The following is an 18,694-nucleotide window of genomic DNA, read 5'->3' as shown; positions in this document are numbered from 1 at the left end:
GTATATTCATGTTTCATGGCAGGATGCTTGTTTAATGCTTTTGTTACTTTTGATATACCCTATTTACTCGAATGTAATACGCAATCAAATGCACACCTCCGTTTTCAAAACCTTGAAACCAAAAAAGGATTGGCTGGTGAATGTAAATGTGGCATCAAATCTAATGTGCACCCTAATTTCTGCAACGTAATTTGCCCCCCCCCCAAAGTGCTCATTACATTCGAGTAAATACAGTGGTAGCTTGGTGCTCAAACGGCTTGACTCCCAAACAAATAGGCTCCCAAATGCCACCAACCCTGAAGTGAGTGTTCCAGTTTGCGAACGTTTTTCGGAAGCTGAACGCCCGACGCAGCTTCCGATTGAGAGCAGGAAGCTCCTGCAGCCAATCGGTGGCTGTGCCTTGGTTTTCAAACCATTTCAGGAGTCAAACAGACTCCCAGAATGGATAAAGTTTGAGAACTAAGGTACCACTGTACGGTATTTCATAAGGCTGCTTGCATGGGGAAAACAAGTGCAATCAGCTGGGCTGGATCTGGCAACCTGAAACACCAGAGACAACAATGTTGGCATTTTCCTATCACTAATAGCAGCAGGGTCTTTTAAAATTTGTTTTTCTGGTGACTTCTGTTTCAGTGTATCTGAAGAAGTGTGCATGCACACAAAAGTTCATACCAATAACAAACTTATTTTGTTTTGGCTATGGCAGACCAACATTTTGCAGTATATATAGACAGCTCAGCATAGGGAAGGTTTTTTTAATGTTTTATTGTGTTTTTATACTTTGCTGGAAGCTGCCAAGAGTGGCTGGGGCAACAATAAAATTATTGTTGCTATTATGATGTAGGTCAACTAAGTTGTTGCTGTTGTTTTTCCTGGCACAGAAGTCTAATGTGTTTAGAGTTACTGCACTCTCTAGAAGGGGTGGAGCACTAGGCCTGAGGTGGTGAGGGAGTCTGAATTTGGTCCTCTGGGCCTCACTATCCAGCCCAGGCCAAGTCCTCCTTCCCAGGCCACACTCCTCACTTGCTCCACCCCAAGCCCTCCTTGAGTACTTCTGCCTAGCTGCAATGTGTCCTTGAACTGTGAAATGGTCTCCAGCTTGCCTGGATGGAGAGGTCTGTTTCTGTGGGCAGAGGCACACACCATGCTTTTAGAGCATATCCAACACACATTTAACGCACATGTATTCATTTGCAAGATAAGTGATGAATTGCGAGTCATGAGAGTGCTGGAGGTGAAATAGTTAAATAGGTTACCCAATCAGAACCCAGGGGGTGGAGTCAGAGGGACTATAAAACCAGCTTTGGGAGGGGCGGAAGAGGGGAGTTTGTTGAGAGTTGGGTGGTTGGTTGGAGTGGGAGTGAATTGGGATAGAGTCTGAGGGTAGGTTGAGTTAGTGTAGCGAAATAAGCTAAGTCAGGAACAGTTAGGGGATAGGAAGACAAGTAAATATCTGAGAGGTGGTTTAGTGGGTGAGAGCAGGTAGCGGAAGTTATAGGTCTGGATAGGCACCCCATGATTGTAATTGACCGATACCGTTTATTAAACCACACGCTTGCTAAACTACAATAAATAAACAGAAGTTTATGTTCCAATTTAACCCTGACTGGACTCAGTATTGTACCAGGCAGGGCCTGGGTGGTGGCAGCGAGAAATAAAGTGGTGGCACAGGGATCAATAGAAGGTGAAACGTCCAGGGACACTGTGTGATCACCACAATGCCTTCCATTAACCTTGAACAACACCTGCAAAAATACACTTGCAAGCACTTTACATTTGTAAAAAGACCTACTAGGAAATTTAGGCAAACTAACCCTGTGTGCTATTTCTAAGTTGTACAATGTTTCCTTTAATTGTTCTTAAAGTGTTTATTCAAAATGAAGTATTAATGTTTGATTTGTATTTTTTTATATGATGTATAAATACTTCCATTTTTTAAAAAAACACACAATCTTATTCCTCTATACATCTGATTATATTACATGTTTAATACTATATATGCATTTTGATCCTAATTCCTGCTACTGTGCATTAATTAATTTGCTTAGCACTTAACACAAAGAGAGATAACTAGAATGAAGTTTTTTATAGAAAACAACTACTTTTCTATGTGATGGGAATTTGTATGTAGATATACGGAATAGCATTGTGGGCCGTCACCTAAAGTCTGAACTAGCAGAGTCCAGTCACAGGTTGATCACCTGTGCATTGTAGGCCTACTTCGGTGACACCTGTTTTCCCCTTTGCCATTTAATGTACATGCAGAGAGAGAAAGTATTTGCACCAAAAAGGGATAAATAAAATGTGGTAGTAGCAAATGATCCAAAAATAATCAAGCAGGGTTAAGCCATCTTTTTTTTCTTTCAAGGGTGAGATTCCTTTTGGGGTAATCTATCCAGAGCCACAACTATGGGTAGCGCCAGAGACAAAAGTGGACAGGCTTGGAGGCAATACCAACCCCTTTCCTCCCATTTTCCCCTCCTAATTGCCCAGATAAAATAAAGCTCTGGGCTGCAAGAAATTGGTGCAAGGATCACATGCAGCCCCAGGGTTTGCTCAGCTCTGCACTTAGTTATCTGAAAATATTATCATAAATGGCCATAATGGAATGAATGGAAAAGGCTTAAGTGGGAAATGGAGAATAACGATTTGACCAACCCATTTTGCTTCACACACAGGTCTAGTGCATCACCATGCTACGGACCTACATATCCAATTGTTTTTGAGCCAGTTTTTGCCCTTCTCAAATATATTGTCTTAGTTGTTGCTCCCTGCTGACCTCTGGTTGCAACACACACACACCTCCTGGGCAAGACCCACTGAAACTAATGGGAAGTGTGCAAAAACATGGTAGTGATTTTGCTCTGCTGAGCTGCTCCTGCTCTTTTCAATAAGGGTAAGACAGGCAGGAGTTCTTACTGTACTTTGGATACAGACTGTGGATAAGACTTTGGAAATAGATCTGGTGGGCATTTGGTCTATGTCGGGCATAGGCAAACTCGGCCCTCCTGATGTTTTGGGACTACAATTCCCATCATCCCTGAGCACTGGTCCTTTTAGCTAGGGATGATGGGAGTTGTAGTCCCAAAACATCTGGAGGGCCTAGTTTACCTATGCCTGGTCTACATAACCAGCAGGGCTCTTCCTATGCTCCAGTGAAGAAGAGCACTGCACAGTGCAACTTTTTGCTTCAGATTCCACTCGACCTCCAGTAAGTGTAGTTTGCACGCACCCAGAGGCCCATTACTTGTACCTGTATTAAGTAGCGAATGCATGCATTCCTGTCGCTCGCTTCACATCACGTTTAAAACACAATGCTTTCCAGGGCAGCCGACCGAGAGCCTTGAGGAATCAAGTGAGGGGCATATGCACGTGTGAACCAGTCTAAGAGGGTTGTTGCGGATCATAGACACATGCCCTTCCCCTTGAAAACAGTGTGATATTTCTTTTCTTAAAAATATAAAGCGGTCTAGAAATGAAATCAACAATAGCCAAATAAACGTGGTAACCAACCACCACCCCTCGCAGCTAATGACCTTTCGCTGGAGCGTCCAGCAGCCGCCACTCTCACTTTCGAACCAGCGCAGCCGAAGCTGATTGGCCGGCTGATAGAGCCCGCCAGATCGTACCTGGATGAGACCGTGTCGGAACAACGCGGTGTGCACGCACCCGGGCACATCTCCTCCCAGCACCAGCGAGCCGTTCCCGTTGCTCAACCGCCAGCTCCCCTGCAGGCTGTGCACCTCCGTCGACCCGACCCGCCACGAAGCAACCAGGAGGAGCAGGACCGAAAGCGCGCAACCAGGAGCAGGACCGAAAGCGTGCATCTTGGACAAATAGCAGGTGGGAGCCACGTGGGATCAAAGCCCACCGGTGCGGAGCCGGAGAAACACAAAAGCCCTGCAAGCAGTTGGATCATTCGGTCCGGGGAGCTACGCACGCCTTGTCGGACTTTTCCCCTCCCTGCGAAGCGCGGCTGCAAGTAGTTAGCTTGGATCAGCTGAGAGTTTCTCGGAGGTGGAGACTCTGGTGCGCCCTGCAGCCTTTGCGCAGAGGGAGAAGCGCGCCTGCGTGCTGCCTTTCTCTCGATGTGTACATAAGATTGCGGAAGTCATCTTCCGTCGCAGCGCGTGACCGCAGTCGATCAAGAAAAGGTGGTGTGTGATCCCATCCATTCGTTTCCCTAACTAAAGCAATAGGGTTGATCTGGGCATGTTCCCGAGGAACACAGCAACCGTTTCCGTGCGCTCCAAGGCGTTCCTTCCCAATCCGAGTTTGTGACTGCTCCCCACTTTGCCCAATCCCCTTTCCTGGCCCAAATCGGTTTCCTGCAAGGTTTTTCGCCCCCGCCCCATGACTCAGGCCCTCGCCCCTCTGGTGCGCACGACTGCCCTCTACTCCACCTCTGCCATTGCTTGCTGCAATTGGTCAGTTTCTGGATTCACATTCCTCTCTTGCAGAGCTTGGGTCAGCTGTGATGCGGTTTGCGCGAAATGGTGTTTACGAGGAGTAGCTGCGATAATGTATTCCGTTTCGTGAGTGCCATCTAAGAACTGGCTTGCAATCTCCCGCTATGGACCTCCATTTTATGACACATGGGACCAGTATTTATTAAAGGAGATTTCAATCCTCTGCCTTCAGTTTCCAATTTATTGGTTGCTGCGCAAGTTCTCTTTTCTCCTGTTCGCTGGCTTAAAGTGATTTGTGATTCAATTATCGTGTAGTTCGTTATTGCCTTATACAGTAATTTTGTTTGTTTGTTTTTTAACCCTTGTAATTTTGACTATAAATAGTCGTTAAATTGCAAAAAATAAATGAAACGTGGTTTCAGGTTTGACCTCTCCTTCAAATTCTTTTGGTCCTTCACAGCTCCTTGAGGTTTTGCACCCCATAGACTCTCCTGCAAATGTTTTCTGTTATTAACCAGCAAATACTACATTTCAATAAGATCATGAGTTAGTGAGAGTTCAGTAAAAGTACCACAGAGATGTTCTCAATGCTAGCTCTGTTCTTTTACCAGCTCTTTAAAGATGAGAATAGCTGGAAATTAGACAACTAACTTAGGAAAGTTTTAAAAGAGAGAATAGGTCCCCAATCCTTTTCAAACAAATTTGATTCTATTCATTTAGAACTTAAGTGAGAAAAGGATCTTCTCTCCCATTACAGGTGTTAATGTAGTAAAGCAAAAGCTGTCATCAATGGTTACTGTGCTGCTTATCTTTAAATACACTGCATTGCAGATTTGTTATGTGCACGGGCTGTCTCTCTTGCATTTCATGGGCTTTGGACTTGACCTATTTCCAAAAAAAAAAACACTTTTGGAAGGTACATATAACAAACATTTGTGTTCAGGCCTTGTATATTGTTCGTGGGGCAATTTCCAGAAGTGTAAACCCCCGTCCAAGAGAAGAAAAACTCTGAACCTATCCTCCATTGCCTTGCAGCTATCCTCATTCATGAGAAAGACTTTGGGAGTAAACCCTGATAAGTAATCCATACCCACTGCCTTGTGCAACATCTTTGGGAGAAAAGGCTATGGAGTAAGCCAGGGGTTGACAAGGCTTACTGGGCATGGGCCGGGACACGGCCGGGCCAGCACAGCACGATGCCAGAAATCACGTCTGTGCATGTCTGTGGCACCAGAAATCACTTCTGCGTATGCACAGATGCTGAAAACCACACATGTGCAGAAGCGATTTTCAGCGCTGTGGACGTGCACAGATGCGATTTCTGGCATCTGGACATGCACAGAAGCTATTTCTGGAGCTGTGAAAGAGCTCCCGTGCTGTGCTGGTTTAGTGCAGTGCACGGGGACTCGCCAAGCGGGCGGCTCAGTTCACGGGCGTCTCGTGGGCTAGTTAAACTGCCTCCATGGGCCACTTCCGGCCCATGAACCTTAGGTTAGCGACCCCTGGAGTAAGCCCTACACAAATCCAGAGTGGAGTCCCTAAGACTGTTAGATGCTGACTTGTACACCTCCTTCCGGCAACTCCTACAGCCAAGCTGGTGCCAAACGTATTGCTCTGCTTTCCTTTGGATCACATCAGCAAGACCAAGATCTTGCCGTCTGGGTGGCCCAGGACCTCCATACACACTGCTCAGGCTTGCACCCTGGGAAGGTCACTTCGGTGCTGCTAATGCAGAGGTTTGACGTCACCCTTGGAGGAACACTCCATTGTCTCTCGAGGCAGAAAGATGCCAACAAACCCCCATGTGTGGTCCAGTGGTACAACACCTGCTGTATATGGCAGTAGTGAAGAACCTCCAGCCTTACTGGGCCACCCCTTACTGGGGGTGCTAAGCTACCCAGTTTAGCCTGCTAAGCAGTTCTGAGTAGCCACGTGACACCAGACACGGCAACCACAGTTGTCACAGAACATACAGCTTAGTGTCTACATGCCCAATTGTTCTTTTGCTGGTGGGCTTGCTGTTTAAATCTGGCACTGAACACAATTCCCACTGCTTTTAGCAAGGATTAGATGCATCTGATGTCATATGATGCAAAGTGATTGACAGGTGGCTATCTCCACTCATTTGTTAGATGGAAGCTTGGCAAGTTTTTGATCCAGCCTGGTGGTTGAAAATGGTTCTCCACCCTGCCATGCCCATGTCATAGGATGGATTAGAGCTAAAATGCTGATAAACACACAAACTGGTGCAAAGCAATATAAATAGGGAAGTATTTAATAATCCATACAGGTCACAGAAGTATAATAGTCAAAATGTGCCAAGCAGAAAATGTGCTGCTTTCTAAGTGATTAGGAAGGGGGATCTCCCAATTTTAAAGCTTCCCAGAGCTGTAAGGTATCTAGAATGGAACTACAGACATAAAAGGCCCATTGTGAAAGAATGAAGTGACTGGGTAAATGTAAGAAAGGTTAATACCATACTGTTTTATATAAATTTCAGTTTCCCTCTACAGGGATAGGGTCACCTGTACAGTTACACTTTCCCGATTCTAAAAACTGTTCATCTAAGTATTTTTCACTATATATATATATATATATATATATATATATATATATATATATATATAAAATAATAATAATAATGCACACATTTCCAGAAATTTAACACAGACCCATCCCCTTTCACATTTGCTAAGTTGTAAATGAGGAGGAATGTGCCATTGCCTTAAAAAAATTATCCCAGCAAAACCTTATCGGAAAATCCCATCTACTGTAAATTCCATAGCAAGTGCTTTTTGACAGCTTACATCCAAGCAAATTTATAAATGTTAAATAGTATTAAAATCAACCCAACCCATTTCAAAGTGAACAAATACAGTGGGAGAAGCTTCAAAGCTGACATTTTCCATTGCCAGCACTTTCATCCATCGTCAGCCCAGATTCCTGTAGCCTTTGATTTTTTTTTAAAAAATGAACCATTTCCAGGAGAAAAGAATCCTCTAGCATTTGTGCTCGGCTGCAAGCAAACCCCAAAATGGGATGAATTTCCATTTGTACAGTACATCGTATTTACTGAGAAGGCTTCATTTAGAGGGGCTGCTCAGAATAAAATAAAAAGCATCAATACAACCATAAACCGTGCCTATTTTTTGGCTAACTTTGGATGGGTGTTAGATACGCACCACATTGCTGCTCAGCTTCTGTGGGAATTTGCCAATGTAAGCACAGCTCATTCAGACAAGTCAATCACAAAAACACAGCATGGGTGAAAATTTAAAAAGTCCCAACTTCCTGTTGTGTGAATTGGCCAAGAGAATGTTAGGATGCTCACGTAAAACAAAGTAGAAACTTTTTACCCATGGCTTCCTACCAGCATGTGATTGCTGCAGAATTTTTCAGTTGATCAGCAGCAGTTTGGTATTAGATTACTACCAGAAAAACCAGCACTACTTTCCCCGGCGAAGCTTGAAGGAGATGGTGCAAGTGGTTTGAGACAACTGCTACTGTCCTCCTGAACAGAAATAGATGGTTACCGCATCAACCTTTTACTCAGTAGAAACAAATCTATTACTATCATTTCCCCCTCAGTATGGAAGACACACACACAAAAAGCCAACAGCACCAATTTAATGCCCACTGACATATATTTTGTGGACAGAATGATAGCTCTGCTCCCGAACTAATGTGCATTTTTACACATGTAGGGAGAGATCTGGCGGTGAACGTCACATCCATAGAGCTGTGCCTGATTTCACAATTTCATTAAAGGTAAAGGGACCCCTGACAATTAGGTCGTTGTGGCCGACTCTGGGATTGCAGTGCTTATCTCGCTTTGTTGGCCGAGGGAGCCGGCGTACAGCTTCCGGGTCATATGGCCAGCATGACTAAGCCACTTCTGGTGAACCAGAGCAGTGCACGGAAACGTCATTTACCTTCCCGCCAGAGCGGTACCTATTTATACACTTGCACTTTGACGTGCTTCTGAACTGCTAGGTTGGCAGGAGCAGAGACCAAGCAACGGGAGCTCACCCCGTCGCGGGGATTCGAACCGCCAACTTTCTGATCGGCAAGCCCTAGGCTCTGTGGTTTAACCCACAGCGCCACATGTAGGGAGAGATCTGGTGGTGAACATCACATCCGTAGGTAGAACTGTGCCTGATTTCACAATTTCATTACTACCATGCCAAAGTACAGCAAGAAGAAGAAGAGTTTGGATTTGATACCCCGCTTTATCACTACCCTAAGGAGTCTCAAAGTGGCTAACAATCTCCTTTCCCTTCCTCCCCCACAACAAACACTCTGTGAGGTGAGTGGGGCTGAGAAACTTCAGAGAAGTGTGACTAGCCCAAGGTCACCCAGCAGCTGCATGTGGAGGAGCGGGGAATCAAACTGCTCTTAACCACTACACCACACTACACACAATTGGTTTGGGTTGGTGAGAATTTAGGTTCCTGAGACTCTCAGCTTTAAAAATAAAGGTGATAGAGACAGTGGAGGGAAAGAGTGTATGGTTAGTTACTCAGCCACAGGGAGAGTTCAGTTTTGCAACCAGAAAGATAGACGTGACTATCAGTGATTCAAACTCTGCCCCCCACCCCAGCTTCTCTGAGGTCCGATGGAAGAGAGGGACTTTTCTACAATGACTGGCCCAAGGTCTCTCAGTGAGCTTCATGACTGAGTGGGGACTTGAACCCTGATCTTTCAGGTCCTAGTCCGACACTCTAGCCACTACACCACACTGGCTTCCTAGAGTAATTCTGCTAAGGGGCAGCTATATTAATTAAGTAGATAAATAAATACAGGGAAAGCAAAATGTCTCTTAGAGAAGGATCTGAAGCATTTCCCTTGAAGCTTAAATTTGTTTTATTCTGGGTTGTTTTAATTTATGTTTTAATGTGTGGTAAACTGCTTTTAGATTTTTTTCCTTTAAAATATAAAGCAGAATAGAGATGAAATTAATAATAATAAACCTCACTGCAAAAAAGGCACCTAGACATTCTGTTGTGGCAACCGCAACCTAGGTTTAAGGCACCATTTGGCAATTAGCTTATGTATCAGATTTTCTGGCACTGTGTTAATTGCAAGAGGGGCTACTGTTGCAGGAAAAACAAAATAGTCTTGTGGAAGATGAGCACATTTGTTGTGGCATAAGCTTTTGTGAACTAGCGTCCACTAAGATTTTTCAAAGTTGGCAGGTAATATATTCACACACATGGGTGTTTGGGGGAGCAACAGGGAGGGCAAAACAAATTCAGAAGGCAACTGCAAACAAACCCCACTGACAGTGCATGAACCTTAAGCATTGTGCAAAATGTACAGTGAATATTCCCAAAGCAATGTGGATAAAAACACAAACACTCAGACACTGAAGTTAATAAACACCTGTCATACCTATCTTATGGGGAACATTCTCTGCCCGCCCACCCATTTTAATCTACATAGGAGCCATGGTGGCAAGAGGCTGTCAGTGCAATGCATAAACAAGATCTCCTGCCCCCCAAAAATTGGTTGTAGGCTTATGTTTGGGCTGGGGCTGGAGACAACAGCGGCTTGGGGAAATTCTGTGGCAGAATCAGACTTCGGTGGCAAGCACTTATTGACTCGCAAGTTCAATCCCCAACATCTCCATTATGAAAAAAAGGATCAGGTAGTAGGGGATGGAAAGATCTGCATCTGAAGCCTTGGAGAACAAGTGCCAGGTGAGATGAAAAAAATCAGACTTGGTATATATATATATATAAGGTAGCTTCTTTACACTTCATTCATGTGAAGTCTTACTCTTTCGCTGAAATGTTTCTCACAAGCAGTAATGTGGAACCAGCAGGCAGCAATAGTTCTTTGCATGGTTTTGGAGCTCTTGAAAAACACATTTTGAAGGTGTGGGAATTCTAGCAAACAATTCCCCCCCCCCCTATATCCAGCACTGCAGCACTGGTATTATAAGCATGTTTGATCCTTGCAACACATCCTGCTAGATCTGTAGGGACAGAGCCCATGTTGCATGAAATTGTACCAACAAAAATATCTACTTCCTTACGTTTAAATCCTGCTTTCCTTCTGTCATAGAATCCAAAGCAGCAGACTTGTGGTTCCCAGGCAGCCATCCAACCAAGAAGCATAGCAGACCCAGATCCATTTTGCTTCAGCAAAGTGGTGGCCTCGTGTGCCTTCGGATCAGAGTTCTCAAATGGGAGTTCATCTTGGCAGTTATATCTGCAATTCTAAGAGTCTGCTTCGATGCAATCTTCTGTTAAGCTGGAAGTATTATTACTACCCACTCTTCACCACGAGGTCCCAGAACCAGTCACAACAACGCGGAAGACAACATGAAAATAGTTCAAAACAAATTACACTCTCGAGTAGGCCCTAAAAATGTATTCTCAAAAATGTCGAAGGTCAGGTGCACCTTCAGCAAACAACAAAAGCTGCATAATGAAGGTGCCAGACACAGCTCTGAGGGGTGGGAATACCACAATTTCGGGGTTGCCATAAAGAATACTCTCTCCCTGACCACAACCACCCTTTGAGCTTCTGACCCTCATGACCAAGAGGGCTCCCTCTGCTGATCTTAAAACCTGTAAGGAAGGTGGTCTTTCAGGTATTTGGGACCAGTCATTTAGTGCTTTAAACACTAGTGTTTGTGTTTATGTTCATGTTGTGAACTGCCCTGAAACCTGCGGATGAAGGGCAATATACTACTAATAATTCTAATAATAATAGTGTGGGTTTCTTGAATTGAGTCCAGAAATGAATTGGCAACCACTGCAGATGTTTCAAAACAGGGGTTATGTGAGTTTTAAATGGAAGCCCAGCCAATAAGGCCATTGCATTTTGGACCAATTGAAGTTTCTGAGTCATCTTCAAGGGTAGCCCCACAAAGAGCGCATTGCAATAATCCAATCGGAAAGCTACCACAACGTGGAGTACAATGGCGAAGTCTTCAGTCCAAAATGAGTTGTAGTTGGAAAAACCAGACATAGCTATAAAAGGGAACTTCTAGCCTCAGAGGCCACCTGATCTGGAAGCTGCCAACCCCCACCCACCCAAAGCTACAAACCTGCTCCTTCCAGGAGAGTTCAATCCCATCCAGGACAAACAGCCTCCTCACCTCCAGGACTTGAGAACTTGGAAAAGATAACACCTCCATCTTTTCAGGATTCAGCTTCAGTTTATTGGCTCACAGCCAGCCCATCGCCACAACTAAGTACCCACCTAACACTCCAGTCGCGTCTCCCAATTCAAATGGTAGAGAGAGACAGAGCTGGGTGTCTTCCACATATTAGTGACACTTCACTCCAAACACCTAGACAAAAGCCCTCAGTAGCTTCCCAATTGATTTGAAATAGTTTGGGAGACAAGTTCCAACTCTGCAAGACACCACAGGACAACTCCCATGGACCAACAGTAGCCTCTCATAGCTATTTTCTGGAAAATGCCCTGGAGAGCCACTGAAACACAACCCCCACCTCCCCGAGATGTTCCAGAAAGATACCATGATAAAGCAGAATGACCTTTGATGTTCATTTGCATGCTATGACCCAGAATCCATTTCTAAGTCACAGCTACTTCAGTGATTAAAGGTAAAGGGACCCCTGATTATTAAGTCCAGTTGCGAATGACTCTGGGGTTGCGACGCTCATCTCGCTTTACTGGCCGAGGGAGCCAGCGTTTGTCCGCAGACAGCATCCAGGTCATGTGGCCAGCATGACTAAGCCGCTTCTGGAGAACCAGAGCAGCGCACGGAAACACCAATTACCTTCCCGCCAGAGCGGTACCTATTTATCTACTTGCACTTTGACGTGCTTTCGAACTGCCAGGTTGGCAGGAGCTGGGACTGAGCAACGGGAACTCACCCTGTCGCGGGGATTTGAACCGCCAACCTTCTGATCAGCAAGCCCTAGGCTCTGTGGTTTAGACCTCGCGTTCCTCAGTGCTTACACTAAAGTACTGCCCCTTCCCTACTGCTCAGTCAGTAATAAATGAGAATGTCTTTGCTTCTTTCCCGTTTTAATGACCACAATCCAGGAGCAAACAGAATTAAAGAGCATGCTATCCAGTTCACAGTCCCATCCTTGTGCTGTTCAATGCAAAATGAAACTAATGGAATGTAACTGGTTACTTAAAAAGGTTTGCCTTGTTTGATTTTGAAACCAAAGAATCTCACAAAGGAAGGGGTTTGCTCAGTTTCCCAAAAGAGCATTTCACAACAATCAAAAGGTAGCCAAGGGAGAGAGTTAAGAGCTGCAAGCTGATGCAGTGGAAACTTCTCATCCAATTCAGTATCATGACAGGATTCTCTCCCTGTCAAGGTCTTTTCACACATTACACAACAGAGTTGGCTACCAAGTGTACATACAATCGGAAACCACATGCAACCCGTGTAATACTTATGTTGTCAAACTCCTGGCATCATATTCACATTTCATAGATTTGAACCCAAGGATGCGCTACTGAAAGTAATGAACCCAAGTTAGTTGCGTCTGTTAACTTCAATTGGTTTACTCTGAGTAGGGCTAGCATTGACTACAACCCTTTAAAGTTTTCACTTAAATATTTCATTTCTTAAAAAAAAAAAATGCAACGTGTAAAGGGGCCCCAAAGCATACATTTGAACCTAGGACTGCATAGCAGACTCTGGTTCTACAACAGAGGAGTCCTATTCAGGCCTTCCAAATATGACACACAAGAAGGGGAGGGTGTGCACCAGCACACAAACTCCTCCCGTTGCCTCATCCCCCCCCCCCACATATTCGAGGGCAACTTTCTGCAACGGGGAAGCCTCCTCTGTTCATTCAAGCTGTCACACATTTTGGAATCCTGTAAAATCGGACAGGGAGCCTTCAAATGTACAAGTGGGTTCTCTTGTGGAAACAGATACCCTTGAAAACATGGAGGCCAATGAGGATGGAGGGGGACTCAGCACATTCAAGCACATGCTGCTCTCCTCGTGTGTTTAAGCCACATTCTGAATACTGGGATATGGCTATAGCCAGCCAGTAAAACTTTGTTTTTCTGGCAGAGGAACTATGGGTGTTATCCAAAGCATCTGTTTGCACAACAATCTGCACAACCCTCTGGATCAAGATTTGGGGAGGCTGCAGGATGCACACAGGGAAAGGAGGAGTTTCGTGGCAAATCCTTGTGCTAGCAGAACAAATGATTTGAATATCACTCTAGATTTCTTTTATCTCTCTCTCTTCTCATACCCTGCCAGGAGCTGCTCCTCCTACTCTGCACACTGAACCAGCTACAGATTACCTTGATCTCCTTGACTACAGTGGGACAGAGTGACCAGGATGACTAAATAAGGCATCCCATGCCAGAACAGTTGGATAACATAATCCAGGTACTTTATGCAAGTGAGCTAAACAACATACCATAGGAAAAAGAAAGCTAGCAAAGGAACCACCCTAAGAATGAGTGACTCACAGTGACTGAAGGGAAAACTCCTTCCTGTCCCTAAATATGAATAAAGATCCATTCACAGGCTGCTTATTAAACTTTGGATAGGCCTCAGTCTGAACTCAATTTACTCACAAGCTTTTTATGGTGTACAGAAGAAAGGATAAGCAAAACTTTCAAAGCTGCTTCAGTTGTTACAGAGATTCTAACAGCGGGAGACTGATGTATCCTTGCTCTTGTATTTCCATAGAACTTCCAAAACAGAAACCAAAGTCTACCTACAATGGGATGTGTGAGTTATACATTCCTCTAGAACTTACAAATTTCACCAGGCTTTCCCCACTTCAGATACAATGGCACCCAAAGCATTCATCATCCACTGAATCATCATTTCCATTGCTGTGTAATGTTCAAAACCACTCTTCTCAAGCGAAGGCAATAAAACTTTATAACTCTATGGCAGAACCAAATTTACCCAAGCTGAACTCCCCAACTATTTTGGGAGGAAATTCAAAACAGCTATGTTAATGGGGGGGGGGGCCTGGTGGCACACTAAATAAAAATCAAATTCCATCTATTATAGAACAAGCAATAAGCTGCTTAATTATAGCCAGCCACATGGGCAGGGTATAAATATATTATTATTATTATTATTATTATTATTATTATTATTATTAGTCTTTTGGTGCAACTTCAGAAAGCTACAAAGATTGCTTGCAACTTTCATCTGAGATCTATAGAATCATTTCACTCAATTGCTCCTTTACTCACAGGCCACAATTTAACCCCAGCAAAGGAAATTTAATTCTTACTGATTTTAAAATAGTTGATATTACTGGGATTTAATTGGACTTAAGTTTGGCTGGATCTTGCCCCATGTCATCTAAATAGCTTCCTTCTCTCCGATTTACAGAGTGCAATCATTTCTATGTCTCACTCTCCATTTTATGAAGCCAGAGGTTCAAGTCTTCTAAAGTAGCAGGTGGCGTGGTTTTTTTAAAAAAGTCAAATGCAAATTACAGATACAAGCTATTTTCAGAGTAAGTCATTAGTGTTCACTCTGTATTCTACAAGCAAAAAACGAACAGAGCCAATAGTTCCTGCGCTGCTCATTTCACCAGTGCTTTTGTTCCCCGATAAAACACGTTGTCCTTAAACAGTGGTATTCCATAGCACCCACCAAACATTTCCTTTAACCATTTGCCATTTCCAAGCAATGTGAATAAAGACACAGAGGTGAGCTGGAAGTAGTTCACATACCAAATATTCAGTGCTTAAATTTGGATCGAAGGTTACCAGGTTTCTGCTGGAAAACCTGAACTGGATTTTAACGGCTAGCCTCAGTAACAGAGCATGTTAAATAGTAATAGAATGCCTCTGAAGATGTGCAAAAGTTCTTTATAATCCCACCCAGTGGGTACCTGAGTTCACAACACTTTAGAATGAAGGACCAGGCTCTCCAGCCATGCAGTGTCTCTTCAGAATTCAAATGCCATCTTGTAGGAGGAAGCAGTAAACTAAAGTGTACAGATGGTTCGTTTGTTTTCAAACTCACTTTCTAAACAGAATTTGTTTATGCCACTAATTGAAGATTACAATGCAACTTCAGATTTGCATATGAAGGAGGTTCTTCCTTGCTATGGGATGTGTTCCCCAAGATCTCAGAAGGCCATTTCCCCTTAAATCAGTTCTGGCGTGAAATTTTCTTTCCAGTGGACATTTTAAACGTTGCAGGTTTTCAGGTCCATCTTTACTCCCCCCCCCCCCCAACACACACACAGAGGAAGTGCATGATCCGATTAAATTATGAAGATCAAAGACAGAAATTGGATTGTTTGAATAAAAAGGTGGGTAGAGGTGGGTTTGCATTTTGGCGTTTAATTCACACAGTAGTCACTTTATAATTCAAGTAGAAAATAGAAAATGCTGGCGTGTCAAATAATCCCTTCATTGTCCTCTCCTAAAAACAGTCAATGATATAGTAGTAGTAAAAGAAAAATCAGACAGACACTACCATAAATATTAGCGCTAATCCCTGATCAGTAGAAATCAAGACTATAGGGCACCACACTAGATATCACACACCCTTAATAATTATCAGTGCTCTAAGCAAACTCATGCCAATATGAAATGCTTAAAAGCCAGGCGGTAGTTAGCTTTTAAGGCTAAGATCAATCAAATTAATTAGTAGCTAGAGGATCGTGGAGTGCCTTTTCTTTTCTTTGCAGGTAAAAGGATATAAATGGATAAAAGGATGGCTCACTCGTGTAAGTTGCATGGTTTTGGTAATTTAAGCATATCTAGAAAAAGGCTCTGCCAAGCTACTTCTAGGAGACAGAACAATCAATTCACAGGATGAACCAAGACCTATGGAAATATCTAAAAAACTATTTGGTCAATTTTAAATGAGACTGCTATCGTAGGCAAGAGAAATTCCTGCTGCCAAGATGGTAACCCTAAGGTGTGATATGGAAGGGCACCCAAACTGATGTGACCTGCCTAAGTGCAGAGTCAGTATGTTGCAGTGAAGCCTTCTAATTTCATTCCCACCCTATCCCTATGATATTGCTTAGATGATCTTTGGAAAGCCAGTGATACTATGCAACTCCCCGTATACATGACCCTGTAATCACTGAGTAAAGAAGGCTGAGATTGCCACAAAGAGCTTCACAACCGCTGCTTACCTATTGCTTTTAGTATTTTTGTTCACTGATCAGAGACCTCATCTTACACATTCAGGTAATAGTAAAGATGCAACAGGCACAGAATACCATTTTTAATATACTGTCCCTATGTAAAGGCTTGCCTGCAAATAAGATTAGAACTTCGAGTTCTAAACCAGCTAGCTCCCTTCATGCCAACTTTCCATTTCTAGAGGTGGCTGAAAAAAATAATTATTAGGGGAGCAATAAAAAATGCTATGACCACCTGCAGTGTGAAGCAGTTGTCCATCCTACCTTAGTCTCTTCAATGCAGACCAGGAGAAAATAGTGCCTACATAACTTAAGCCCATAATACTAACAGAAATCTGAACCACCATTCCTTTTGCCATAGGAGCTGCAGCAGAACAGCTACTTGGTACTGCTAATGGAATGATCTTGGTATAGATTCTGTGTTCTGCTACAATTAAGGCAGTCGTCAAGAGCAAAACACGTGACAGAAGCAGTTGCTAAGTTGCCAAACATGCAAATCAGACTTGGAACATCAAAAGTTCATCTAGTTCAACCCTTTGCCAAAGCAAGGAATCTACTGCTGTGGTATATCTGCTAATCAACAGTCAGGCTGTGTTTCAAATTGACTGGTACTATTTCCACTTCAAGAATGTCATATTACGGTGTTAAACGCTATATTTGCCTTGGAGTAAGTTCCAAGTAGCAATAGCGTTCTTGGAATGCAAGTTAAGAACTCCACATAGATAAATTCTCTGAAGACATTAGTTGGTTGGCAGAAAGATATGGCGATAGGAAGTATCAATTAGGCACATTAATGAGCAAATTTCCTCCTGAGTGGCAAGTGGCTGTTTCCCAGGGTGTGGCCACTGTCGCATGCTGACAGCTTGTAGAAGCCACGGGTGAGAGCAGAGTCCAGGGAGGGTGCGGACCAAAGGTGGACAAACTACCCCATAAGGAGCACAACGTGCCTCTGACCATAGGTACTACCCCACCCCATTGGGTCTCAAACCCTCGGTGAGTTAGAAACGTCCCCTACATGTGAAGACAGGGTCTGGCGATCAGCGGATGAGACCAATAGGGGGTCCAATGGTCAAGAGGGCGGCTTCTGCACATGCTGTGTAAGAAAATGTGGAGCAGATGGGGTTCATCAATTTGGGAAGGTAGCCTGTCTAGAAGGAAAACTCTGATCCTAAACCTCCAATGCCTTGCAGCTATACTCATTCGTGAAAGACTTCAGGAGTAAACTCCAGTGAACAATCCATTCCTTGCGGGACATCTTTAGGAGAAGAAAAGGCTAAGGCGTAAACCCTATACAAATCTGGGAGTTGAGTCCCTAAGGCGGTTGGATGGCATCTTGTACGCCTCCTTCCGGCAACTCCTGCAGCCAAGCTAGTAGTGAACATATTGCTCTGAATTCCTTTTGACCACATCTGCAAGGATGAGAGGGGGTCCTGTCTTTGGGCAGCTGAGACATATACACTGCCCAGGGTTGCACCCCAGAGAGTTCACTGCACAGGCTGACTTCATCTCCAGAGGTGCACTCCATTCTCTCTTGAGACAGATGGGTGCCAAGAGTGCAGTCAACCACTTGAAAGTTGAACCAATAAATAGTTCTAAGTGCAATGTGATCATATGAAGCTGAAACAGAGTCAGGAAACATCTAATGTTCTTCAGTAAATTCAAGTCTGCATATTGCAGACATTTCTTAGCTTAGTTAGCTCAGTGCTATTTTGGAGAAAAACACCCGTGCTCAACTTGGTCCCATCTTTCTATTCTTGCCCTCGCCAACGTATGCATACCACAAGCTTCAAAAGGGAAAACCACACTTTCGAAATAGACATTAAAATGCATTGCCTTGCTATGTGAACTGTGTGTGCACGTGCATATACACGCTGCCTGTATCGCAAGAAAAGCTCTCAGCTTCAATTAACGCACATTTCAAGCTTTTGGAGCTGCAAAAGGCAAAGAAATAGAATTTAAAAGGCTCTAGGTAGGAATTTCTGAACAATATGAATTCATAGAATCATAGAGTTATAGAGTTGGAAGGGATCACAAGGATAATCTAGTCCAACTCTCTACAACGCAGGAATCTTCCACTTAACATGGGCTCAAACCCCATGACCCTGAGATGCAAGAGTATCAAGGTCTACCAACTGAGCTATCCCTCAGGTGATGGGTGTTATATGACTATAGTTCTCCCAAGTTCCTCAA

General features: G+C 43.8%; 1 protein-coding gene across 2 annotated transcripts in view; it reads right to left on the bottom strand.

The window, feature by feature from the left end:
- The window catches only part of MANBA (mannosidase beta), a 60,582-nt gene extending 55,835 nt beyond the window's left edge, over positions 1-4,747 (bottom strand). Inside the window, exon 1 of one of the 2 annotated variants that reach the window (XM_081876756.1) lies at positions 3,630-4,747. In XM_081876756.1, coding sequence (XP_081732882.1) covers positions 3,630-3,827 — 198 coding nt within the window. In that variant the 5' untranslated portion in view covers positions 3,828-4,747. The remainder of the gene's footprint in view (positions 1-3,629) is intronic. The other variant, XM_081876757.1, reaches the window with a different exon arrangement.
- Between the last annotated feature and the right edge of the window lie 13,947 nt (positions 4,748-18,694).

The sequence above is a fragment of the Podarcis erhardii genome (genome assembly GCF_964252035.2).
Source record: "Podarcis erhardii genome assembly, chromosome: 9".
NCBI classification, from domain to species: domain Eukaryota; kingdom Metazoa; phylum Chordata; class Lepidosauria; order Squamata; family Lacertidae; genus Podarcis; species Podarcis erhardii.
This window is presented reverse-complemented; position numbering and strand designations above follow the sequence as displayed.